The 23849-nt window shown below is 40.5% G+C and overlaps 1 protein-coding gene across 3 annotated transcripts in view; it reads left to right on the forward strand.

Annotated features, from left to right (window-relative positions):
- Positions 1 to 23849, forward strand: part of cachd1 (cache domain containing 1) — a 104341-nt gene that overhangs the window by 60420 nt on the left and 20072 nt on the right. For all 3 annotated transcript variants that reach the window (XR_009769069.1, XR_009769070.1, XM_061684284.1), the window contains exons 3-8: positions 1380 to 1528; positions 12554 to 12660; positions 18237 to 18363; positions 19563 to 19707; positions 21077 to 21293; positions 21393 to 21542. Coding sequence is in view for 1 of the 3 variants with exons in the window: in XM_061684284.1 (XP_061540268.1) it covers positions 1380 to 1528; positions 12554 to 12660; positions 18237 to 18363; positions 19563 to 19707; positions 21077 to 21293; positions 21393 to 21542 (895 nt within the window). In the remaining 2 variants the exon portion in view is untranslated. The remainder of the gene's footprint in view (positions 1 to 1379; positions 1529 to 12553; positions 12661 to 18236; positions 18364 to 19562; positions 19708 to 21076; positions 21294 to 21392; positions 21543 to 23849) is intronic.

Genomic DNA, 23849 nt, shown 5'->3' on the forward strand with positions numbered 1-23849 from the left:
TTGGAGTGGCCTACTCAAAGTCACTCATTTGCTCTGACATGCACTGTGAGCTGTAAGGTCTTATATAGACAGGGGTGTGGCTTTCCTAGTCCAATCATATAATTAAACACAGCTGGACTCCAATGAAGGTGTAGAACCATTTTAAGAATGATCAGAAGAAATGGACAACACCCGAGTTAAATATGAGTGTCACAGCAAAGGGTCTGAATACTTATGGCTGTGTGATATTTCAGTTTTTCTTTTTTAATAAATCAGCAAAAATTTCAACAATTAAGTTTTTTTTTCTGTCAATATGGGGTGATGTGTGTACATTAATGAGGAAACAAATGAATTTAAATAATTTTAAGAAATGGCTGCAATATAACAAAGAGTGAGAAATTTAAGGAGGTCTGAAAACTTTCCGTACCCACTGTATTGTAGCTGTTTCCACAAACCTCCTCCTTTGACTAAGCCACTGCTGTGCTTTGAAGAATTGAAAATCCACATTCATTTTGATCTGGGCTCTGGTCGCAACAGTGTGCCTCTTCAATAGAAATTTACTCCCAGCGATTTTTGATGGCCCCCTCTGTGGGTTCAGTTTAATCTAATGAATTATATATATATATTTAATGGATTATACAATATGGAGGAAATGTCACAGCTGAATTTGACTGCTAGATTCTGTTTTTACTATCACGCGGAGTCATCTGACTATTTTTGTGAGTAGATTCTGCTTAAAAAATTTACCTTTTAATTACCTTTTTTAATTTACCTTTTAAAATTTACATTTCTTTAAGAATTCAGACTGACTGCACCTGTCAGTTGCTGGTGCTGACTACCTTGTACATCTTCAGGCTTATATCTAATTAGTGCATCGAGAACATTCCCCCTTCAGGGCAGGTGTATATGGTAATCAATTTTACATTTACATGCTAAAGCAAGAAATGGCCTTTGAATGGCCAAAGAAAAACAAAATGAAGACTTTGGAGTGGCCTACTCAAAGTCCCGACCTGAATCCTATTGACATTGGCCAATAGCATTAAGATGCATTAAGATGCTATTGGCCAATGTAATATACCCAACAGTCACTAGTAATAACTTAGAGCGTACTGTAACCCTACCATCGCTAGTTAGAACGTACTGCTGTCTTGTGTTTGTTTGCCTGCAGACAATGACGCATATGCATATAAGCTATATACAGATAATTAGTAATAAGACAGTATTGTACTTAAATGAATTTACTTTCACATTCTGCACAACAGGAACAGGGAAGTATTGTTCACATATATAGGGCCCTGTGTGTTTACTATATGCAAACCTATCTTAATTCAACTCAAAAGTTGCAGACTCTTTGTTGAAGCTTGTATTGATTATAACATGAGTGTGTTCTCTTTGTGCAGCTAGCCAAGAAGATTCGGGAGAAGTTTAACCGCTACCTTGACGTGGTGAACAGGAACAAACAGGTGGTGGAGGCTTCGTACACTGCTCACCTCACCTCTCCTCTCACTGCAATACAGGACTGCTGCTCCATACCAACATCAATGATGGAGTGAGTAACAATTGTGTTATTTCACTATCTTGCCTTATCTGTCATGATGTTCTCCCACTTGAATATCTCTCCAGAATATGTTTTGTCTGCAAAGTCACTTCTGAAATTGTAATCATATACTACTTTTAATTTCAACATAAACATAACTGAAGGACTGTTTAATGTACATGCCATTCTGAAATCAGTCATCGATAATGCTGCTTCAGAATATCAACTTTTAATTGCCATCTAATCCTAGACGTGTATCGCCGTTGTCAGCCAGAGTCACTCGCGTTTTTGTTAATGTTGTTGTTGTTTTACTTTCAACTGGAAGACTTTGAGGTCAGACCTGACTTTTCCAATCTGAAATGCTGAAATGAAGGGCTGGTGTTGCATTCATGCTTGTTGGTATGCATGTATGTAGTGTTTCTTTAGGCCTGCACATCAACAACTACTTGCTTGGCGTGCATACGCTACCGTCTTTTTTGATGGTTCGTGAAAATGGGGATTGTTACAAGAACAGAAAAAGCTCTCATGGTGTCTGAGTATATCTGCATTTAGCATTATAGCACTAATACTGCTAGTAATTTGCCCCAGGGTACAGTTACACTGAATATACACCGTTTTAGCCAATCACTTATTCCAGGGGGTTAAAACCAAGTTGAAAATCAAGCAAAGGAGGAATGCTGCTTTCACATATAATCTTCAGCAGTGTAGCTGTCCCGTGCTTTCATCCTTCTCACTCGCCATTATTGTCTTTTTCCCTTGTCTCCCTGTCAGCCGTTGTTGCTCTCTGAATGTTTGCTTTTGCAGTGCAAACTTGACTTGCTGGAAGGTCATCTTAGTCCTGTAGGGGGGAGGCTACCTGGCTCATGACCAAATGGCCACCTGTAGCAAAAGTATGCACGACACAGTGCACATACATGCTCCACAGAAAAGAGTTTATATTTATGTAGCTCTGTGTCCACTCCTTAAGCCACAGATTTACATCCTTTTGGAGACAGACTGGGTAGAAATGATGTGGAAACTTAGTCACCGGCGGGGTAGGTTGGACATTGCAGGATGACGCATTGAGTGCGATAGGTCCACAAACTTCAAAGCAGAATCCTTGGGGGAGGAAAAAGGCCAAACGCTTTCATTTTTCCTGGTTTGTGCAGGATTGTGAGATATGGGAGATGTGTGCTCACTTCCTTAGTTTTGCACATCAGAGCACCTTCCAAATTTGCATAATGCATTTTTTTATTATTATTTTTTGGGTGGGGGCGGTTATGCAATTAAAATTCACAATAGCGCTGTGTGTTGAATAATGATTTTAATAGTGATTTAAGAATACGACAAATACATTTTAAATATTGCTGGGATTTACGCGTGATGGTTATTTCTGTCACACGGGAAAATCATTGCAAGACTTAAAGATTTCATATTTTATTTATTCATAGGTTATCCTTGAAAGAGCTCTCCCAGCTTTTGGTGTTTGTATTTTGTCGTTGTAATTGAGACAATAATTTGTTAATTTACTCAGCACACTATGCGTCGACCAAAACTAAAATACACCAACAAAAAATGACAGCATGGTGTGGGCAAAAGAAGGTGATACTCTTTCAGTGTTAAAGCTTCTATGTTTGGAAGTCTCTGTTAGATCAGTTTAGCGGGAGATCCAATGTGTCTGTATCAGTTACCTAGCAGGCTATAATTTTAGATGAAGACCATTGAGGTCAGTACTAGGGTTGGGCATTGTTTGAATTTGAGTGATTCCGGTTCCGATTACGGTTCCAAACGATTCTCAATTCCGATTCTTTTAGGGGGCTGGGTCGAAAAAGTTTGCATGGTTTAAATAAAAGGTGTCCAAATTATGAACATCCATTTTCTTAGCAGCCCGCAGCGTAGTCTAAAATGAACATTTGATTCGAGGTTCTTTATAACCAGTATCAATATCAAATCTATGAACTAAAAGGCAATGTGTGTGGAACTAACCCAATAGACTTAATATTCATTAATTAATCTTTCAGCTAAAAGTTAAATATAGCATTGTTAAAATAGTTATTTGGGACTGTTTCGTCACGTCAAATGGTTTATATGTGCAAGTTGTAACTTGACTTCCTGTTTTAAGCTAGTAGCCTTTTATTTTGAAGGGTACGCACTGGGTATTTTGGCACAAAAAGTGAGGTCACATGGTACCGGTGATTTATTTTTTTATTTTCATTTTTTGAAATGGATGGAACCAAATGCTGTAAAACGCTGATTCCTTTCCCTACCCACCGATGAGGCACAAGGTTTGTGTTTGTGATACTTTTACTATGAGACTTTTATGTGAGTTTTGTCCAAATTCATTGTGATGTAAAAAGTTGCTACTGGTAAAGTTTTAGCCCAATGTTAAATTAAGCTTTTCTTTTTATTTAAAATGTTGTTTTTTTTAAAATTGTTTTTAATTTTTGGGTCATTGGCATTTACGTTGGTTTGAAGACTAAAATAAATGCTAAAAACCATCAGTGCAAAAGTGCAAGCAACCGTTTACCTTGTTGGGTGTCTCAATCTTGGCGAGAGTTGACTTCACTGAAGCTCCACGCGGTGTAGGCTGAGCATCGCAGCGCGTCAGACATCGTGAAAGGCTCCTTTGCACAATGTAATCTTATTCCAAGTGTTGCACTGAGGCGTCTGGTCATTAATTTAACAAAGTTAAGACACACTTTTGTTATCCGCCGCTGCCTTTTGGGCACAAGCACATCATCGTGCGCGTTTTTCTTCATTAGTTTACATCGCTTTTTTCGTTGTTTTTCGGCCCTTCTTCTTCGCGGCTGGAGGACAAGGCACTAGGTGAAACTGAGAACCGAAATATTTTAATTTGAACGGTTCCGGGAGAACCGGAACGTTAATCCCCGGTTCCAATCAATTCTCGATGTCCAACAGTAGTATGCTACAATCACTGTCTTCACTTTACAATTGGTTGCACCTGAAAATAGAAACTGATGTGATGTGTGTTTGTTATAAGATGCTGTCTCCAAGTGTTTTATTTCACTGATATTTGGATGGAAATGTGCTTAGAAGCAGCCCCAGCAGCACTTATGTAATTTTGTCATTTGTAATGGAAGACATCAAATTGAATGCATCAATTTGATTGTCAGCATTTTGCCCTCAACCACTACAAATAACTAAGAAACACTGTCAATTGGAAATGGACAAGTAGACCACTTAAGCATGAAAATTCCTACAAAGTTCTAATGATGCACTAAATTCTGCTGTTCAATTTTCTTTAATATTAATGATTTAAAAAATATATGCAAACAGATTTTTAAAACCATTCATACATGTATAAAGCATCTTATCCAATTCTCAAACTGACTTTAAAATAGTTTTTGCAAGCCATTGTATTAATGAAATAGATATATAATGGGAAACCGAAAAAAGAGTAAATTCAATTCGCTGTTGCTACGATCAGTAGTGTATATTGTTATTTATGTTGGACTTTCAATTCTTAAAATTCTATAACAATCTTTTTCAAACATTCTCAAGTCACAATTTCTGAGATTAATTCGTATTCCAAGATGCACATCTCCCAAATAAAAATTCATTTAATCCTGTACTACCGAATGTATTGAATTTCAGTGGGTACGGAAAGTATTCAGGCCCCCTAAAAGTTTTCACTCTTTTTTTTTTTTTATATTGCAGCCATTTGTTAAAATAATTGAAGTTCATTTTTCCACATTAATGTACACACAGCACCCCTTATTGACAGAAAAAAACCTGAATTGTTGACATTTTTGCAGATTTATTAAAAAAGAAAAACTAAAATATCACACATCCGTAAGTATTCAGACCCTTTGTTCAGTATTTAGTAGAAGCACCCTTTTGAGCGAATACAGCAATGAGTCTTGTGGGAATGATGCAACAAGTTTTTCACACCTGGATTTGGGGATCATCTGCCATTCCTCTTTGCAGATCCTCTCCAGTTCTGTCAGGTTGGATGGTGGGCAGCCATTTTCAGGTCTTTCCAGAGATGCTCAATTGGGTTTAGGTCAGGGCTCTGGCTGGGCCATTCAAAAACAGTCACAGAGTTGTTCTGAAGCCACTCCTTCGTTATTTTAACTGTGCGCTTAGTGTCATTGTCTTTTTTTGAAGGTGAACCTTCGGCCCAATCTGAGGTTCTGATCACTCTGGAGAAGGTTTTCGTCCAGGATATCTCTGTACTTGGCCGCATTCATCTTTTCTTCGATTGCAACCAGTCTCCCTGTCCCTGCAGCTGAAAAACATACCCACAGCATGATGCTGCCACCACCATGCTTCACCGTTGGGACTGTTTTGGACAGGTGATCAGCAGTGCCTGGTTTTCTCCACACATGCCACTTAGAATTAAGGCCAACAATTTCTATCTTGGTCTCATCAGACCACAGAATCTTATTTCTCACCATCTTGGAGTACTTAAGGTGTTTTATAGCAAAATCTATGCGAGCTTTCATGTGTCTTGCACTGAGGAGAGGCTTCCGTCTGGCCACTCTGCCATAAAGCCACGACTGGTGGAGGGCTGCAGTGATGGTTGACTTTGTAGAACTTTCTCCCATCTCCCGACTGTATCTCTGGAGCTCAGCCACAGTGATCTTTGGGTTCTTCCTTACCTCTCTCACCGAGGCTCTTCTCCCCCGATTGCTCAGTTTAGCCGGACGGCCAGCTCTAGGAAGGGTTCTGATCGTCCCAAATGTCTTCCATTTCAGGATTATGGAGGCCACTGTGCTCTTAGGAACCTTTTGTGCAGCATAAATTTCTTTGTAACCTTGGCCACATTTGTGCCTTGCCACAATTCTGTCTCTTAGCTCTTCAGGCAGTTCCTTTGACCTCATGATTCTCATTTGCTCTGACATGCACTGTGAGCTGTTAAGGTCTTATATAGACAGGGGTGTGGCTTTCCTAGTCCAATCATATAATTAAACACAGCTGGACTCCAATGAAGGTGTAGAACCATTTTAAGAATGATCAGAAGAAATGGACAACACCCGAGTTAAATATGAGTGTCACAGCAAAGGGTCTGAATACTTATGGCTGTGTGATATTTCAGTTTTTCTTTTTTAATAAATCAGCAAAAATGTCAACAATTAAGTTTTTTTTTCTGTCAATATGGGGTGATGTGTGTACATTAATGAGGAAACAAATGAATTTAAATAATTTTAAGAAATGGCTGCAATATAACAAAGAGTGAGAAATTTAAGGAGGTCTGAAAACTTTCCGTACCCACTGTATTGTAGCTGTTTCCACAAACCTCCTCCTTTGACTAAGCCACTGCTGTGCTTTGAAGAATTGAAAATCCACATTCATTTTGATCTGGGCTCTGGTCGCAACAGTGTGCCTCTTCAATAGAAATTTACTCCCAGCGATTTTTGATGGCCCCCTCTGTGGGTTCAGTTTAATCTAATGAATTATAAATATATATTTAATGGATTATACAATATGGAGGAAATGTCACAGCTGAACTTTACTGCTAGATTCTGTTTTTACTATCACGCGGAGTCATCTGACTATTTTTGTGAGTAGATTCTGCTTAAAAAATTTACCTTTTAATTACCTTTTTTAATTTACCTTTTAAAATTTACATTTCTTTAAGACTTCAGACTGACTGCACCTGTCAGTTGCTGGTGCTCACTACCTTGTACATCTTCAGGCTTATATCTAATTAGTGCATCGAGAACATTCCCCCTTCAGGGCAGGTGTATATGGTAATCAATTTTACATTTACATGCTAAAGCAAGAAAAAAACTCAAGGATTCTGAAATTGTTTTGTAACATACAATGGCAATTTAACACAATTAAATTTCATATTGTGCCAAGAAAACAGTGCTGGAATATTTCAGTGGGCTTGTCTGGCGAGGCAAAAATAGATATTTGCTTTTTGCTGTCATTAAGATTCCTGATCAGAATGGAAGTCGTTCTCTCTTTCTCTCTCGCTTGCTCGCTCGCTCGCTCTTGATGTTGAATTCAAAGCAGCTGCAAATGTATTTTTTATCTGGTGCACATTTTGCTGAGCGTCCTGCCCACCGCTTCTATGCAAACCGGATTTAAGGAGAATAGTAATGACTTTGGCCTTATGGGACACGAAATGAGTGAAGTACAAACGCAAGCTGTACATCACAGCTCCTGCCAATCAAACTGGGCCAAGGCTAGGTCGGCTAGCAGAGGGAGCCAATAAGTGTGTAGCGGAATGTGTTTTATGTGTGCATGTGTGTGTTGCTGAGCTGGGGGCGGGGGAGTTTGAGTCGGACTGAAGCGATGGAAGGATCAAAGCTTTCAGTCTTGGTGCAGTGCAGAACAGGATGCTTCTCTGCATACCTCCCCCATTGTCAGCCCTTAATTCCAGAGATACGTGCTGTGGAAAGCATTTTCTTAGTGTTAACACACACAAACAAGACATAAAAGTAATCTGAAAAAAGTGCATATTTATCGGAATTTAATGCTTAGAATTAGGATCAGCCATTCGTAAGGGGTTTGCTTGAAACTGTGTTTAAAGATGTACTGACCACAACACATTATTATCAAATCTTTAATACTTAGGTGCATGTAGTTGTGTATTCTCATGGGCTGATTACTACCTCGCCTACTGTTGTGCCTGCACCAATGACCGCCTTTCTTTCCCTCTGTTGCTGTTTTTTTTTTTTTTTTGGCCCCCCTTCACTTCTCTAGGAAACAGAATAGAGAGAAGGCACTGTAGTTGTGTCCTACTCACAAGTCATGACAGTCTGCCTTTCAGAGATCACTATTATACTTGAAACGCTGTTATATTAGTTGTTTAATTTAAATTTTCATCCATCCAGCCATTTTCTGTCGCTTATCCGAGGTCGGGTCGAGGGGGCAGTAGCTTTAGTAGGGAAGGCCTTACTTCCGTCTCCCCAGCCAATTCCTCCAGCTCTTCCGAGGGGATCCCAAGGCGTTCCCAGGCAAGCCGAGAGACGTAGTCTCTCCAGCGTGTCCTGGGTCGTCCCCGGGGTCTCCTCCCGGTGGGACGTGCTCGGAACAACTCACCAGGGAGGCGTCCAGGAGGCATCCTAAACAGATGCCGCGAGCCACCTCATCTCTCTCCTCTCAACCACCTATCTCTAAGGGAGAGCCCGGACACCCTGCGGAGGAAACTCATTTCGGCCGCTTGTATCCGGGATCTTGTTCTTTTGGTCACGAGCTGTGGGTCGTGACCAAAAGAACAAGATAGGTGAGGGTAGAAACGTAGATTGACCGGTAAATCGAGAGCTTCGCCTTTTGGCTTATTTCCTTCTTCACCACAACGGACCGATACAAACTCTGCATAACTGCAGACGCTGCACTGCCTGTCGATCTCCCATTCCATTCTTCCCTCACTTGTGAACAAGACCAAGATATTTTAACTCCTCCACTCCTTTTCCGACTGAGGATCATGGTCTCAGATTTGGAGGTGCTGATTCTCATCCCAGCCGCTTCACACTTGGCTGCGAACTGCTCCAGTGAGAGTTGGAGATCACGTCTTGATGAAGCCAACAGAACCACATCATCTGCAAGAAGCAGAGATTCAATACTGAGCCCACCAAACCGGACCCCCTCTACGCCTCGGCTGCGCCTAGAAATTTTGTCTGTAAAAGTTATGAACAGAATCATGACAAAGGGCAGCCTTGTCAGAGTCTGACCCTTACCGGAAACGAGTCCGAATTACTGCGGGCAATGCGGACCAAACTCTGACACCGGTCGTACAGGGACCGAACAGCCCGTATCAGGGGGTTCGGCACCCCATACTCCTGAAGCACCCCCCACAAGACTCCCCGAGGGACATGGTCGAACGCCTTCTCCAAGTCCACAAAACACATGCAGACTGGTTAGGCGAACTCCCAAGCACCCTCGAGGACCCTGCCGAGGGTGTAGAGCTGGTCCACTGTTCCACAGCCAGGACGAAAAACCACACTGCTCCTCCTGAATCTGAGATTGGACTTCCCGATGGACCCTCCTCTCCAGCACCCCTGACTAGACCTTACCAGGGAGGCTGAGGAGTGTGATCCCCCTGTAGTTGGAACACACCCATACCACTAAAGTCTGCCAATCCAGAGGCACTGTCCCCGATGTCCACACAATGTTGCAGAGGCGTGTCAACCAGGACAGCACCACAACATCCAGAGCCTTTAGGAACTCAGGGTGAATCTCATCCACCCCTGGGGCCTTGCCACCAAGGAGCTTTTTAACCACCTCGGTGACCTCAACCCCAGAGATAGGAGAGCCCGCCTCAGAGACACCAGACTTTGCTTCCTCATGGGAAGGCGTGTTGGTGAGTCGCCTCACAACTTCCAGAGTAGAGGTCAGCAGTGCCCCATCCTCACTATACGCAGTGTTGAGGGTGCACTGCTTCCCCCTTGTGAGATGCCGGCTGGTGGACCAGAATTTCCTCGAAGCCGTTCAGAAATCGGTACCCATCAGCTGCCTCAGGAGTCCCACTGACCAAAAAGGCCCGATAGGACTCCTTCTTCAGCTTGACGTCATCCCTCACCGCTGGTGTCCACCAACGGGTTCGGGGATTGCCGCCACGACAGGCACAGACTACCTTACGGCCACAGCTCCGGTCGGCTGCATCGGCAATGGAGGCGCGGAACATGGTCCACTCAGACTCAGTGTCCCCTGCCTCCCCCGAGACATGGGTGAAGTTCTGCCGGAGGTGGGAGTTGAAACTCCTTCTGATGGTCTTCTGCCAGACGTTCCCAGCAGACCCTCACAATACGTTTGGGCCTGCCAGGTCGGACCGGCATCTTACCTCACCATCAGAGCCAACTCACCACCAGGTGGTGATCAGTTGACACCTCTGCCCCTCTCTTCACCCGAGTGTGCAAGACATGGGGCTGCGAGTCCAATGACACAAAGTCGATCATCGAACTGAAATCTAAGGTGTCCTGGTGCCAAGTGTACGTGTGGACACCCTTATGCTTGAACATGGTGTTTGTTATGGTCAATCCGTGGTGAGCACAGAAGTCCAATAACAGAACACCACTCGGGTTCTGATCGGAGGGGGGTGGGGGGGGGGGGGGGTGCGTTCCTCCCAATCACGCCCTTCCAGGTCTCACTGTCATTGCCCACATGAGCATTGAAGGTCCCCCAGCAGAATGATGGAGACCCCAGCAACCCCAAAATGGGTGCGTACTCTGAACTGCTGTTTGGTGCATAGGCACAAACAACATTCAGGACCCGTCCCCCCACCCGAAGGCGGAGGAAGGCTACCCTCTCGTTCACCGGGGTGAACCCAAATGTACAGGCGCTGAGTCGGTGGGCAATAAGTATACCCACACCTGCTCAGCGCCTCTCACCGTAGGCAACTCCAGAGTGGAAGAGAGTCCAACCCCTCTCAAGAGGACTGGTACCAGAGTCCAAGCCGTGTGTGGAGGCGAATCCGACTATATCTAGTCGGAACTTCTCAACCTCACAGACCAGCTCAGGCTCCTTCCCTGCCAGAAAGGTGACATTCCACGTCCCTAGAGCCAGTTTCTGTAGCCGGGGATCGGTTCGCCAGGGTCCCCGCCTTCGCCCCCCGCCAGCTCACACTGCACCAGAACCATATGGCCCCTCCCACAGGTGATTGCGTATAAAATGAGCTTCCCTGAATTGCTCAGTCATTCACAAGTAAAGATGGGGCGAGGTTCACCTCTTTGTGAAGTGCGTGAGAAAATAGTCGAACGGTTTAAGGACAATGTTCCTCAATGTACAATTGCAAGGAATTTAGGGATTTCATCATCTACAGTCCATAATATCATCAAAAGGTCCAGAGAATCTGGAGAAATCACTGCATGTAAGCGGCAAGGCTGAAAACCAACATTGAAGGCCCGTGACCTTTGATACCTCAGGCGGCACTGCGTCAAAAACCGACGTCAATGTGTGAAGGATATCACAATATGGGCTCAGGAACACTTCAGAAAACCAATGTCAGTAAATTCAGTTCAGCGCTCCATCCGTAAGTACTTGAAACTTGAAACTCTACTATGCAAAGAAAAAGCCATGATAACAACAACACCCAGAAACGCCGCCGGCTTCTCTGGGCCCAAGCTCATCTAAGATGCAAAGTGGAAAAACGTTCTGTGGTCCGACGAGTCCACATTTCAAATCGTTTTTGGAAATTGTGGACGTCGTGTCCTCCGGGCCAAAGAGGAAAAGAACCATCCGGACTGTTATGGACGCAAAGTTCAAAAGCCAGCATCTGTGATGGTATGGGGCGATGTTAGTGCCAATGGCATGGGTAACTGACACATATGTGAAGGCACCATTAATGCTGAAAGGTACATACAGGTTTTGGAGAAACATATGCTGCCATCCAAGCAAGGTCTTTTTCATGGATTTTTGGAGTCAATTTTGGGGGTGCGCATTATATTTGAGAGTGTATTACACATGAGAAATTACGGTATATCATTACATAATAGTTTATAGTAATCCTGTTATCGGATAGGATAATCAATATCCAAATAGAATGTTATATCACATCACACCATTACTGGTGCGCTATCAACATGCAGTAATTAAAAAACATTGTCAATAAGGAGAATCAGATTTAAATTCTTTCATATACATGCTTCACAATGAGCCTTCTGACATGTGATTTCAATTACTTCATTACATGAAGAGCCCTTGAATAGTACTAGTCTTATGTATTCTAGAAACATCGCTTTGTTGGGGAAAACACATTTTGGGCAGTTTTCCATGGAAAATGTTATTCCCAACAAGTCATAAATCCGACTTTAATAAGCGGTCTGGGTAACAGATGAATGTAGCTAAAAAAAATAAAAAAACAGGGTATAACTTTTCACCAGATGTTTTCTTTAATTTCATTTAATTCACAACAAACTTTTTTTCTTATGATTCAAGCCAATAGCGATTTCAAAATCCTAACACATGCACATTAGCACACAGTCGGGGGTGCATGCAATACCTGTGAGTTGAGTTTTATTGGATGTAAAAGTCTAGAGCAGTAAACCTGTTGGTGCTGAGAGAGAAGCCAGAGCTGATCCTCCAACAAGTGGTTTTGGGCGGCTTCCATTAAGCCTTAAATGCTGTGCCTGTTTGTCCCTCTATTAGGTTTGATGGAAATTTCAACACCAATGTGTCTAAGACCATCTGCTGCGACAGACTCTCGCCCACCGTCAACAGCCGAGCTTTCAACCCCGGAAGAGACCTCAACTCAGGTGTGTTATGTTGCACATGCTACCGAGTTGTTTTCTTGCCTTTGCCTTTTGCCTTTTGCCTTTGTGGAGGTATGCATGCTTCTTCACAACTTGTCTTTTCTTTCATTTAGGGATATGTGCAAATTTCGTGTAATGTAGAGTTTGACATAATAATGAGCTTTGTGTGTCAGAGAGGATGTTTGAATACGTTCCAATTTCTTCTCCTGTTCTACACACTTTATTTAGATACACTTATTTTACAGCCTGACATCAAATTCACTTTCTTTGCCTTTGAACACTCTCTGATGTTAATGATTTGTGCCACTTGTTGTTAACGTCTCTGTCCTTTGTCTGTGTCCTCACTGAAATGTGAATTAGCAGGTTAAATGCGGAAGCTGGTGATTATCATTTTTGCCAACAGTGTGTGTGACGATGAAATGGTATATTCCCAAACATGCAGGTTGTTGTGCCATTATTAGAGATCCTTTATATTTGTGTATTCTACTGGTCTTAATAGACCTTTACATGAGGCCCTTTTTACCTTATAACCAACTAAAATCGTTCTTTGGCTGTTCATTTTAGAAAACACTTGAAAACGTGCATCAAAGCTGATTATTTTTTTTTGGATTGTGTTATTGTTGATCATGTCTTGATCATGTTATCTAAACATTGAAAAGCATGTATGTATGCAGATTTGACCCATTAGATCAGGGGTGTCAGATTCATTGTAGTTCAGAGGCCACATAAAGACTAATTTAATGTTAAAAGGGCCAGACCACTAAAATCCTACCGTACCTGATATAATAATAACTAATATGTTTTCCCATTGTTTGAATGCAAAATAATTTATATATATTTTTATATATTTTTTTATTTCTTTATATTTAATGAAATCTTTTTTAATCTTTTTAAAAAACAACCTCAAATTTCTTGAATATTTTGCTTCAGTTTGTCATCCACAATGTGCACATAATAACTGATCACTGTGATTGTATTTTAAGGCACAAATCTTTAAGTCACAGGTGTTTGGAACAGAAAACTATAGTATTGCACATTAAAAGTGAATCAACTTAAAACCTAGGAATTATTACCATTCCATTTTTTACAGACTAATAATTTTCTAAATTTCTTTTTTTTCTTTTTCTTAAACCTTCAAATTCATCCTGCGGGCCGGAATGTACCCCTTAGCGGGCTGGGTCTTGGCCCGCGGGCCGTGTGTTTTTCACCCCTGCATTAGGTGGTTGCTGAACTGAGGTTGGATGCCTCACATCATCTGCGACAGTGATTCAACTCTTAAGTTTTTATCTGATGTTTGAAACTTCCCTTGAAAGTGTTGTCTTGGAAATTGTACGTCCTATTTTAAGATTCCACTGTAGTTAAAAGAATTTTAATGACGGGGTTAGGAACCTAGGACCATACCAAACCTTTGAGCTCTGCACCACAGGGAGGCTGTTTTGGTGGTATCCCCCTTGTTCCCATTTTTGTCACATTCGGATCTGTTTCTCCTCTGCTGCATATTTTTCCCAGACACACAAGGCTGCTCTTCTCCCAGATAATCATTCAGAGCCCGTCACCATTAGCAGGCTTGTGTTTTTCTTTTAAGTCTCCCACGCTAGGTTCAATTTACCCAAACTCCTCTTCCCTCTGCTGAGTTCTGCTTGACCTTCCTTGTGCTCTCATCGTATTTATCTTCTGCCATGTGTCTCAGTCCAGTGTTAGCAATCTGCTACAGAGGGAAAGCAGGACTGATGATGGTAACGAACCATGAATGAAGACGGCATAAAAAAATACAGATACAATAACAGCACATTGAAAGGACGCTAGATTGAAGAGGACTAGGTCACAATGCTCTATGATTAAAACCATCTTTTCACTTCTATTTATCGCTCTTCTACCATCTTATTCTCATTCCTCATCCAATGTTTTGGTATGTGAATTGTACTGTATGTCAACACTAAATTAATCTTGTGTGTCCCTAGCAGCAGTCAATTAAAATTATAACCTGTATTGGCCAAAAAGCATAGATTTCTCCCAATTGTCTAGTAAAGTTAGATGTTTCGTTTTCTGCAGTCCACATTTATAACATAAAGAATTGTTGCTCTGTGCTTATAAGAGGTCATTGTATGCCACTGAATTTGCTGCGTCATGTTGTAAACGCATTACAATATACATTTAGCTTGGTATAGCTGAAACATCTAATGGGAAATTTATTTGGTATATTTGTGTATTATAATTCTTTTTATAGTAGTTACAGTTTATACTGGTGTAAAATTTCACCCCATCCTGCTCTCTACTATTTTGTCTCTCAGTAATATACTATACTATCCTACACACTCTGAGACAGTTATACAGTTCTTTATTATTGCCAAGTACAATTACAATAAAATGTTGTCTGACAGTGTCAGTCAAACTGAGCATTACACTGGTCAACAACAAATTGATTGTCTAAGATTGTTTAGCTGATTTGGGCAATTTTGATGTGCTGAATCGAAATATCACATTGGTTTTGCTCAACTTTTTGAACTATGGCCACATGTTTTTATATACATGTACATGTATTTTCACTTTAGAGGTTCAAATCAACGGCGGCATCATTCCCTGAGTTTTGAACAATGATGACATAACATTCAATTTACTGGTATCAGAATCATCATTATTTGCCAAGTATGTCAAAAACACACAAGGAATTTGTGTACGGTAGTTAGAGCCGCTCTAGTACTACAACAGACAGTCAATTGACAGAGAACACTTTTGAGACATAAAGACATTTAAAAAAAAAAAAAAAAAAAAAAAATGTCACTGAGCAATAATTACTTGTATTTATCAATATGTACTATTCAATTTACAGTGAGCAAAGTTTGTAACATTTGATTAATAAACTGTTACCAACTTTGCATTAAAAACCTGACAGAACAAGGGGGGGGGGGATATAATTTTCGGTTTCAGCGATGCAAAATTGTTAGTTGAAAAAAACATAAGACAACTTAGGAAAAATGTTTTTTTTTTTTTTTGTAACCCAGTATTCTTTATAAAGGCAGAATCTATGATAGTGCTCTTTTATTGGCTCTTATTGGATTAGGTTTTATATTTTAAATGTTTTAAAAAAATTCTCTATTACTATACTGAACAAATACTATACTGGTTGCCGTGTTTCACTGCATCCATGTTTTTTACCTTACCAATATACACCATTAATGATGACGTAGAACAGATGTCCTAGTTTTAATTACGCCTTTGAAATTTCTCAAAAGAGCAATTTTAGGCGTTCTAAGACTCGGACAACATTTCCCTAATTTACAGTCGACAAACCCCCCGTCAAAAACTTTTATGTGAGTAATCTGGTTTTTCAAATGCTTTATTGAATACTTTTCTGCTTCAGCCAATTTTGAAGTGAATTAGTCGTCTTACGGACACACTTTTGGATGTACAGCAGGCCAGGTCCATTTTTTGTTGTGGGGTTTATTTATTTATTTATTTTTGGTCCTTTTTGGCTATTAGGTCAAACAGAAAGGAGGATAAGTTTGTGAAGTAACTGTGACCCGCCATAACGGCTCGCATTTTCTGTCACTTCCATTTTATTAACTACACAGTTAAATACGTATACACACACACACACACACACACACAGTCTTTTGAAAATAGGAAATATATTTACAATGTTATTAAAGTTTGAAACTTGGATTTAACCAAAAAGGTTAAACCTAAAATCACGACTGAATCTGAATAGTAGAATTTGAAATTGAATTTATTAATTTGAAACTGAAGTCCAATGAACTTGAAAGCGAATGTAATTCTAAACCATGGAGTTTAATGACTGGGTGACCTTTTTATCTCTTTCTGGCCATATGAGGCATTCAGTTTCAAACTAATAAATTCAATTTCAATTCTACTATTCAGATTCAGTTTTTAAATGCAATGTTTCAAATTAAGCGATATAAATTCAAATTCTGTTTTTCAAATTCAGTTTGTAAATGCAATTATTCAAGTGCAGAAATTCAAATTCAAATATAAATGATTCAAATTGAGTTCCTGCTGGCACATATTTTAGCCCATAGAAAACACTGCGAGTGCCACAAAAAAACAATACATCACATTTTCGGAATGATGCGGGCCTATGCTTGAGCACGGCAGATTTGAATACCAATCCCAACATGATGCAAAGTGTGCAGATTTGATTTAAAAACATACACAGTGATCACTTTTACATGGAGCTCATAAAAATTCATTCAATTTATTATTCATTCATTCATTTTCCACACTGCTTATCCTCACTAGGGTCGCGGGCGTGCTAGCGCCTATCCCAGCTGACTCTGGGCGAGTGGTGGGGTACACCCTGAGCTGGTCGACAGCCAATCACAGTCAATTCATTATGCTAATTATAATCCCTCTCGGGAAAATTCAACTCACTTTCTACAGTATATAGAGCTGTACATAGAGAACCAGATCACACACATGCAGCAATCTTCTCTCCAATGACTAGTTACCGTTTTTAACTCACTTCTTTTCTTCTTAATATATTAAGACGTTATAGAAATGCAGAATTCAAAAAATCCTCAAGCACTGCAAGTGAGCAGTATACGCCAACGCTTGCCCAGCATTCCCACTTGTACAATATAATAAAAGCCAATAAGAGAGCTGTATCAATAATTCTGACTTAATAAAAAAAACATGTATTATTGGGTTTGTGGTTTACAGTGGTGTAGAACTGTACTGCATCCAACTAAGCTGTTATTGTTTTTTTTTTTTTTTTTTAAATTGGGTTACCTTATACCTTATTTAGCTACAATACATAAAAAAGGCTAAATATGCATATACAACTACAGTTGTACACACATGGTTACATTCTTATGAACAATTGTAGTGACAACAATTTAATTTCTCGTGTTTAAATGAAAGTGCGTGAGTCAGTAGCTAGACCGTAAAAAAAGATACTAGTTTTTATCAGTAACAACATGACAAGTGGCTGCCATCTTTGTGGAGTTTTCTTAAAAAAAAAAAAAACATGGAATGAGCCCTACAAACCTCTCTAAAATTCTTCATGGTAAAGTTTCATCACTTGTTTGTGTTGAGATGATCAGCATCTCGTTTCTTTCTCGCGGTTTTAGCCTTTCCATCACTTTGGTAAAGGTCATTCTTTGTCTCATTAGTCCATAAAACGTTTTTGGGCTTATCTGTACTTTTTTTGTTTTGTTTTTGGCAAATTCCAGACCAACTTTTCTTTTTTGTTTTTGCTAATAAGTGGTTTGCATCTGTTAGTGTATTATCTGTACTCTCTTGTCTTTTCTTCTGGAGTTTTTTTTTTTTTATTGTCACCAACACGCACACGGGTTTTCTGTCTTCCCCTCTCAATTTACAGATATTCACATTATTATTTTTTTAAAACATGCTTATACTTTCACATCTCATCAGTACCACAAATGTATGTAAAGGTGTACGTTCCCAGTGCTTACCATCAGATGTGCATTAAATTTTGGTATTTATTTATTTACTTACACACTTTTGAGAATTAGTCAGTTCAGAATCCCTGCGTTGAAAACCTGGCATGTTCTTTTGGAATCATCAGCCCCATAATTTCAGTTTTTGTCTTCTTTCTGCAGTGTTGGCAGACAACCTCAAATCCAACCCAGGGATCAAGTGGCAGTACTTCAGCTCCGAGGAGGGCATTTTCACTGTGTTCCCGGCCCACAAGTTCCATTGTAAAGGAAGTTATGAACACCGCAGCAGGTACAACACGATTTTGCTTAACTTTCCCCTCTATGAATATTTTGTATGTAGTATCATTTTGACACTCTTTTAGCCATATTAGCCTACCTCCTCCTCACCCTCTGCCCTCCTTACTTCACTTTCTATCCTTTTGACAATAAAATGTCTTCCTCACCCTCTGCAACCTGTTATCCCCTCTCTTCATCATCCTCACCCGCAGCCATCCTCATTCTTACGACTCTGACAACTATTGCTCACCCTGTCACACTCAATCCTCGACTCCCTCACCCTCTGCGACTATCACTTATATTGCTGATTCTGTGCCACCATGCACTTCCCCTCTTCCTCATACTCTTTCCTCTTACCCATCCGGTGTCAGCCTCTCCTACTCTTCTCCTTGCAATACGCTTTGTCCCTCCTCCTCATCGTCACCCATTCACCTCTATGCCAGCTGCTGTGGAGGGCCGAGGCGGCATTTGGGCAGCATGCTTCTTGACCACACATACCGTTGGCAGGAATGTGACTGGGTACCACTGAGCCCCAGCGGAATTTCACACCTCCACTGTCATGGGTTTTATTTGACTACCACTGAAAGACATCTCTTTCAATTGTGTCTTTTACCCTTATTGCGTTTTCATACTTGGGGAACAACGTTGCTTTGACAATTTTTAATCATGTCTTTCGTTTTTGTTCGGGATAGTAAACTGGCACATATCCACGAGTGAGATTGTGTTCCTTGTCTTGCTTTGAGTGTGAATGAGGCGTTGTGAGTACATTACTCCACCTGACCTTGTGTTATTGTCCACAAAGACCACACACACTGAAGCATTCCCCCTCAAGCCTCTGAGATTCCTTGTACCCCACCCAGCTTTTTTTGTGCACAGTGACACACTGAATGAAACCCTCTAATAAATATGACAATAATATAACCGTGAAGTTAATAAAGATTATAAATAATAAAGGGATTACTTATCAGTTTTTTTTTTTTATATCAGCACCAGCGCCTCAAAATTACATTATTCTGCCAACGTATGGCTATTGGAGTTATTTAGGGATTTTTGTTCTAATTTGTAATGACATGTTGTTATTAAGATAAAGCTATAAAGGTGTGTCGTACAGATTCACTTTTTCTCTATTAAATAATGACCCTTTTAACTTTAATAAATGTTTTTGCTGAATCTCTGAATCACTGATTTACATTGACATTGTATTTCCCACAGGCCTGTGTATGTTTCTGCAGTGCGTCCCCAATCTAAACATATTGTTGTGATGGTGGATCACGGAGCGTCTGTTACTGAAACTCAACTTCAAATTGCCAGAGACTCGGCACTGGTTATCCTTAATGCAATAGATGAACATGACAAGGTACGAAAAGAAACCCTTTATTCAACTATACTAAACATACTACTGTACGAATTTTCCATCTTTTCCTATAGCAAAACATTAATTAGATGTTTACAGCTACCTTAGGTTTTTTTGGAAGGCGCTATATGAATTTATCAGTTATTATTATTATTATTTTGCATCACAGTGGTGTTGTTCCATTAGCTCTCTCGTTCATTTAAAGGTTTTGCAGTTAAAAAAAATAAAAATAAAATAAAAATAATCGTTTTATACAGGGGCAAATTGATTTAATGGACTAATAGGGGCAGGGGTCGTCCATTAAATCAGATTGTCCGTTAAATTGAAGCAATTTTAAACAAACAATGATTTTGTACTGTAATAACTTAAAAACACCATTACAGTATAAAATTATTGTTTTGTACTTTTTTTTCGTATGCTAAAAACACAGTACAATACAACATTTTTATAAATAAGTATGAAAAAGCTTTAAAATGTTTGAAATGTTTTTAAGTTTATCCAACCTTAACTTTCTGGTGCATAAAAGGAGTGTTTTTGAGATCCAACTGGACACCAGTCCATTAAATCGGGGTCTGTTAAATCGAGGTTCTACTGTATGGTTAAATTGTCTGTATGACCTGACCGTACAATATTATGAAAAAATATCTTTTGAAAAATCACCCCTCTTCGGTTCCTTCTAATGCCTTTTATTTATTCTGTATTATTGTTTTACAACTGGAGACGGTGGGACAAGAATACCCAATCAGAGAGTGCAGAGACAGAAGGCGTTACTGAAGTCTGTCAATCATTTGTACAGGCTTACCAGGCACACATGAGGTTCATGGGGACATACACAGCCTCTTGCAGAGTAGACTATTACAGTTTTTTGGCCAGATTATTTAAGTACAGTTGCAGTTTAAGTACAGTAAACAACAAAAGTTATAAAAAAGGAATTAGACAGTCACGTCACCGTTTCCACCGAGTCGTCAGGTGAATCGATCAACTCTCATATATTTGCAATTGACTGTACATTCCAAAAAATACAACATCAAGCCAGTAACATTTCGTGTAACGTTGCGTGCTCACGGCTGAAACCGAGGCGCATTCCGAGGCGGTCACAGGCAAGCGGGACGCAGCGGTCGCTTCCTCCAGGCCAATTCCAGCAGGCCGCCAACACGCTTGTGGCCGACCGAGATGCACTCTGAGGCAGCCTGGTGAGTGCAATGTACCGGTCTTTTGCTGGTTCTTTTTTTGTTGCCCAGGTTTAGTGAGCTGGGGGCATTTCTTAGGGCAGACTCAAGGGTAGGGACGGAACTGAGACTATGTTAATATTACTAGCGGTTTGAAAACTGCATTTTGTCCCTTTAATGATACCGCTATCATTCCTGTCTAGATTGCCGTTCTGTCAGTGGCAGACATGGTCCGCTCCTGCTCTCTGGACCAGTGCTACAAGAGTCTGCTTTCTCCAGCCACCAGTGAGACGAAGCGGAAGATGAGCACCTTCATCTCAAACATCAAGTCCTCTGATGGCACCACGCAACATGCAGCAGGCTTCCAAAGGGCTTTTCATCTGCTTAGAAACACCAGCAGCCTCAGCAAGCAGAGCACCAGTAAGAGAATTAATGCATATGATGATGCAAACGCCAAGGGATTATTCACTTTACAAACAAGCTTCTTTATATGACTTTTGTGTTCTTGTCCTCCACAAGCCACAGACATGGTTATCATCTACCTATCCTCTGGGATTACATCTCGAGAGTCATCAGAGCAGGAGAAGAAAGCAACGCTCAGTGTGGTCAAAGAAGAGAACCGACACTTCAACAACTCTGTCATGATCCTCACATATGCACTCATGAATGGTAAGTTCACAACCTTTGAAAAACAAACATAGGCTTTCAAAGTATTATTGTATTCCACACAAAGGGGAGATCGCAATCGCAATCGGTTTGTCGTTAGAGCGTTCCCTTCATCACTTAACTAGTCACACTCTTAACTGAACTTCTTCAAACTTTCAGGCATTATTATGCTATCTTAAAGTAAGCACTATACCGTTTCCCCACTATTTACTCTCATGAGAAATTGTGTTGCTTGTAAATTATGGTGGAATTTTTGTTTTGTTTTGTTTTGTTTGGTTTGTATTTCAAGCCAAAATTTGACTTATGAGCAAGCTTTGCCGATGCACATTCAGCCATCTATTGAATGCACGGGACAAGCAGCCAAACACACATACGAAACAAAAGCACTTGCAAGGAGCATGAAGGAGACACTAATACTGAATTAACAGCCAGGTGGGGCTGGAGTCAGAGCTCCTGATGTCACCCAGTAGCGCCCCCCCCAATCCAAAACTTATGTTAGTGTGTGACACTTGCGACTTATTAATTACACTTCATAAAACCTATTTATTTCTTTGCATTGTCTTTTATTTTTTTTGTATTTTAAAATACAGTGCTAGTTGTTTTTATTAAAAACGTAACAAAAAAACGTTTGCTTTTTGGGAGCTGAAACGCATCATGCCATTTCTTCTTTCATTTTATTTCAAAAGGGAAAATTGATTTAAATACATAACTAAATTGAGTTATGAGCTTGGTTACGGAACTTATTAAACTTGTAAGTCAAGGTATCACTGCATATCCAGTTAAAGTTGCTTGAGGTCAAAGGTATGATGTTTTTTTTTTTAATGCTCTACCAAGTCTCATCATTGTAAATCAGGGCAATACCCTCCATCCATCTAGTTTCCATATCGCTTATCCTCACTGGGGTCACAGGCGAGCATATCCCAGCTATCCTGGGCGAGAGGCAGGGTACACCCTGAACTGGTCGCCAGCCAATCACAGGGCACATATAAACAAACAACCATATTTTCACCCAAATAACCCAAAACATTATTGAATAAGCATGGATATATTGCCAGTAAGCGTTTTCCACGGAAAACAGGGGTTAGTATTCCCCCCAAAATGGTGAATTTGCGGTTGCCGAACTGTGAATAGGCAGGGACCCACTGTAATAAATCTTTTCATGTTTTATTTCGTTCTAGCCACAGTGCTAATGTTCAGGTATGCTAAAAAGTAAAGTGCCAGGTATTGACTAGGATAAATTAAATTAAGACTAATGCATTCTTCTCATAGAGTAATTGAAACGTAACACACTATTGTTTGATAAACTGCCCTGATTGGACATTTGCAGGTTTTTGTTCTGAAATGGTTAAAAATCAGTTCCTTTCTGCATGACGTACCCGTAGCAGTAGCAACAGGCTATTATAAATGTGCTTCCTGCGTGTGCCGAAGAGAGAAGACTGGAGGAAAGAGAAGTGCTCAAAACCTCAAAGGCCTTTTTATTTTGTTTGTGCGTGATTCTTTGCCCTATTTTATTGTTCTTGTCTGTCCACGTGGCTCTTCTAAGTGCTCCCCTCTCTGCAACACACATACACGGCATGCATTAGCAAACAAATAATTTTTGCACCCGGGGAATGTAAATTAGGTACATCTAAGAGGGGCGCGAATGGGACTTCAAAGGATGGATGGCTTATTCTGCATGTGTGTGACTGACAGAGGACCTGGCCAATTTAAAGGGCTCCATGATGAAAAGGAAGGAAACATCTATCATCCCCTGATGATATCGCTCATAGAATCTCATTTCAGTATGTTTGGTGAGCAGTTGTGGCTAAAAACATCACGTGCTAAAGTAGTGAAGATCATCAGTTGCTATTTTCTAATGTTGGTCTCGATCTTTAAAGATCTTAATTTTTGCCTTCTACCTTCGTTGAAGGGAAGCTGTGCTGTCAGCAAGTGTCCCATTTGTGTTCATTTGACATTGCCACCCGTGATGACTTTGCCTTGTGTTAGTCACCCAGCACGATGAGCTACAGACGCGCCTTGGCATTAATTAGGGATTCTTCGGTAATCTAGACAGTGATTGGATTGTGGCAGACATTCTGTGCCCCATCCGTGGTGCCAACTGTTTCAGGTGACAGCTGCAGGGGGCAGCGGTGGTACTTTAAATGACCTTTAACCGCATGAAATAAGGCTCGACTCCACTGAACATTAACACATAAATGTCAGTCTCTTATTATTTTACACTTATTTTCAGTGACATACTTACCCAATTTACCTCAATTTACAGTGCCATGAAAAAGTATTGACCCCCTTCTCAAATTCTTCTATTTCGGC

This window comes from Phycodurus eques, chromosome 8 (genome assembly GCF_024500275.1).
Source record: "Phycodurus eques isolate BA_2022a chromosome 8, UOR_Pequ_1.1, whole genome shotgun sequence".
Classification (NCBI taxonomy): Eukaryota; Metazoa; Chordata; class Actinopteri; order Syngnathiformes; family Syngnathidae; genus Phycodurus; species Phycodurus eques.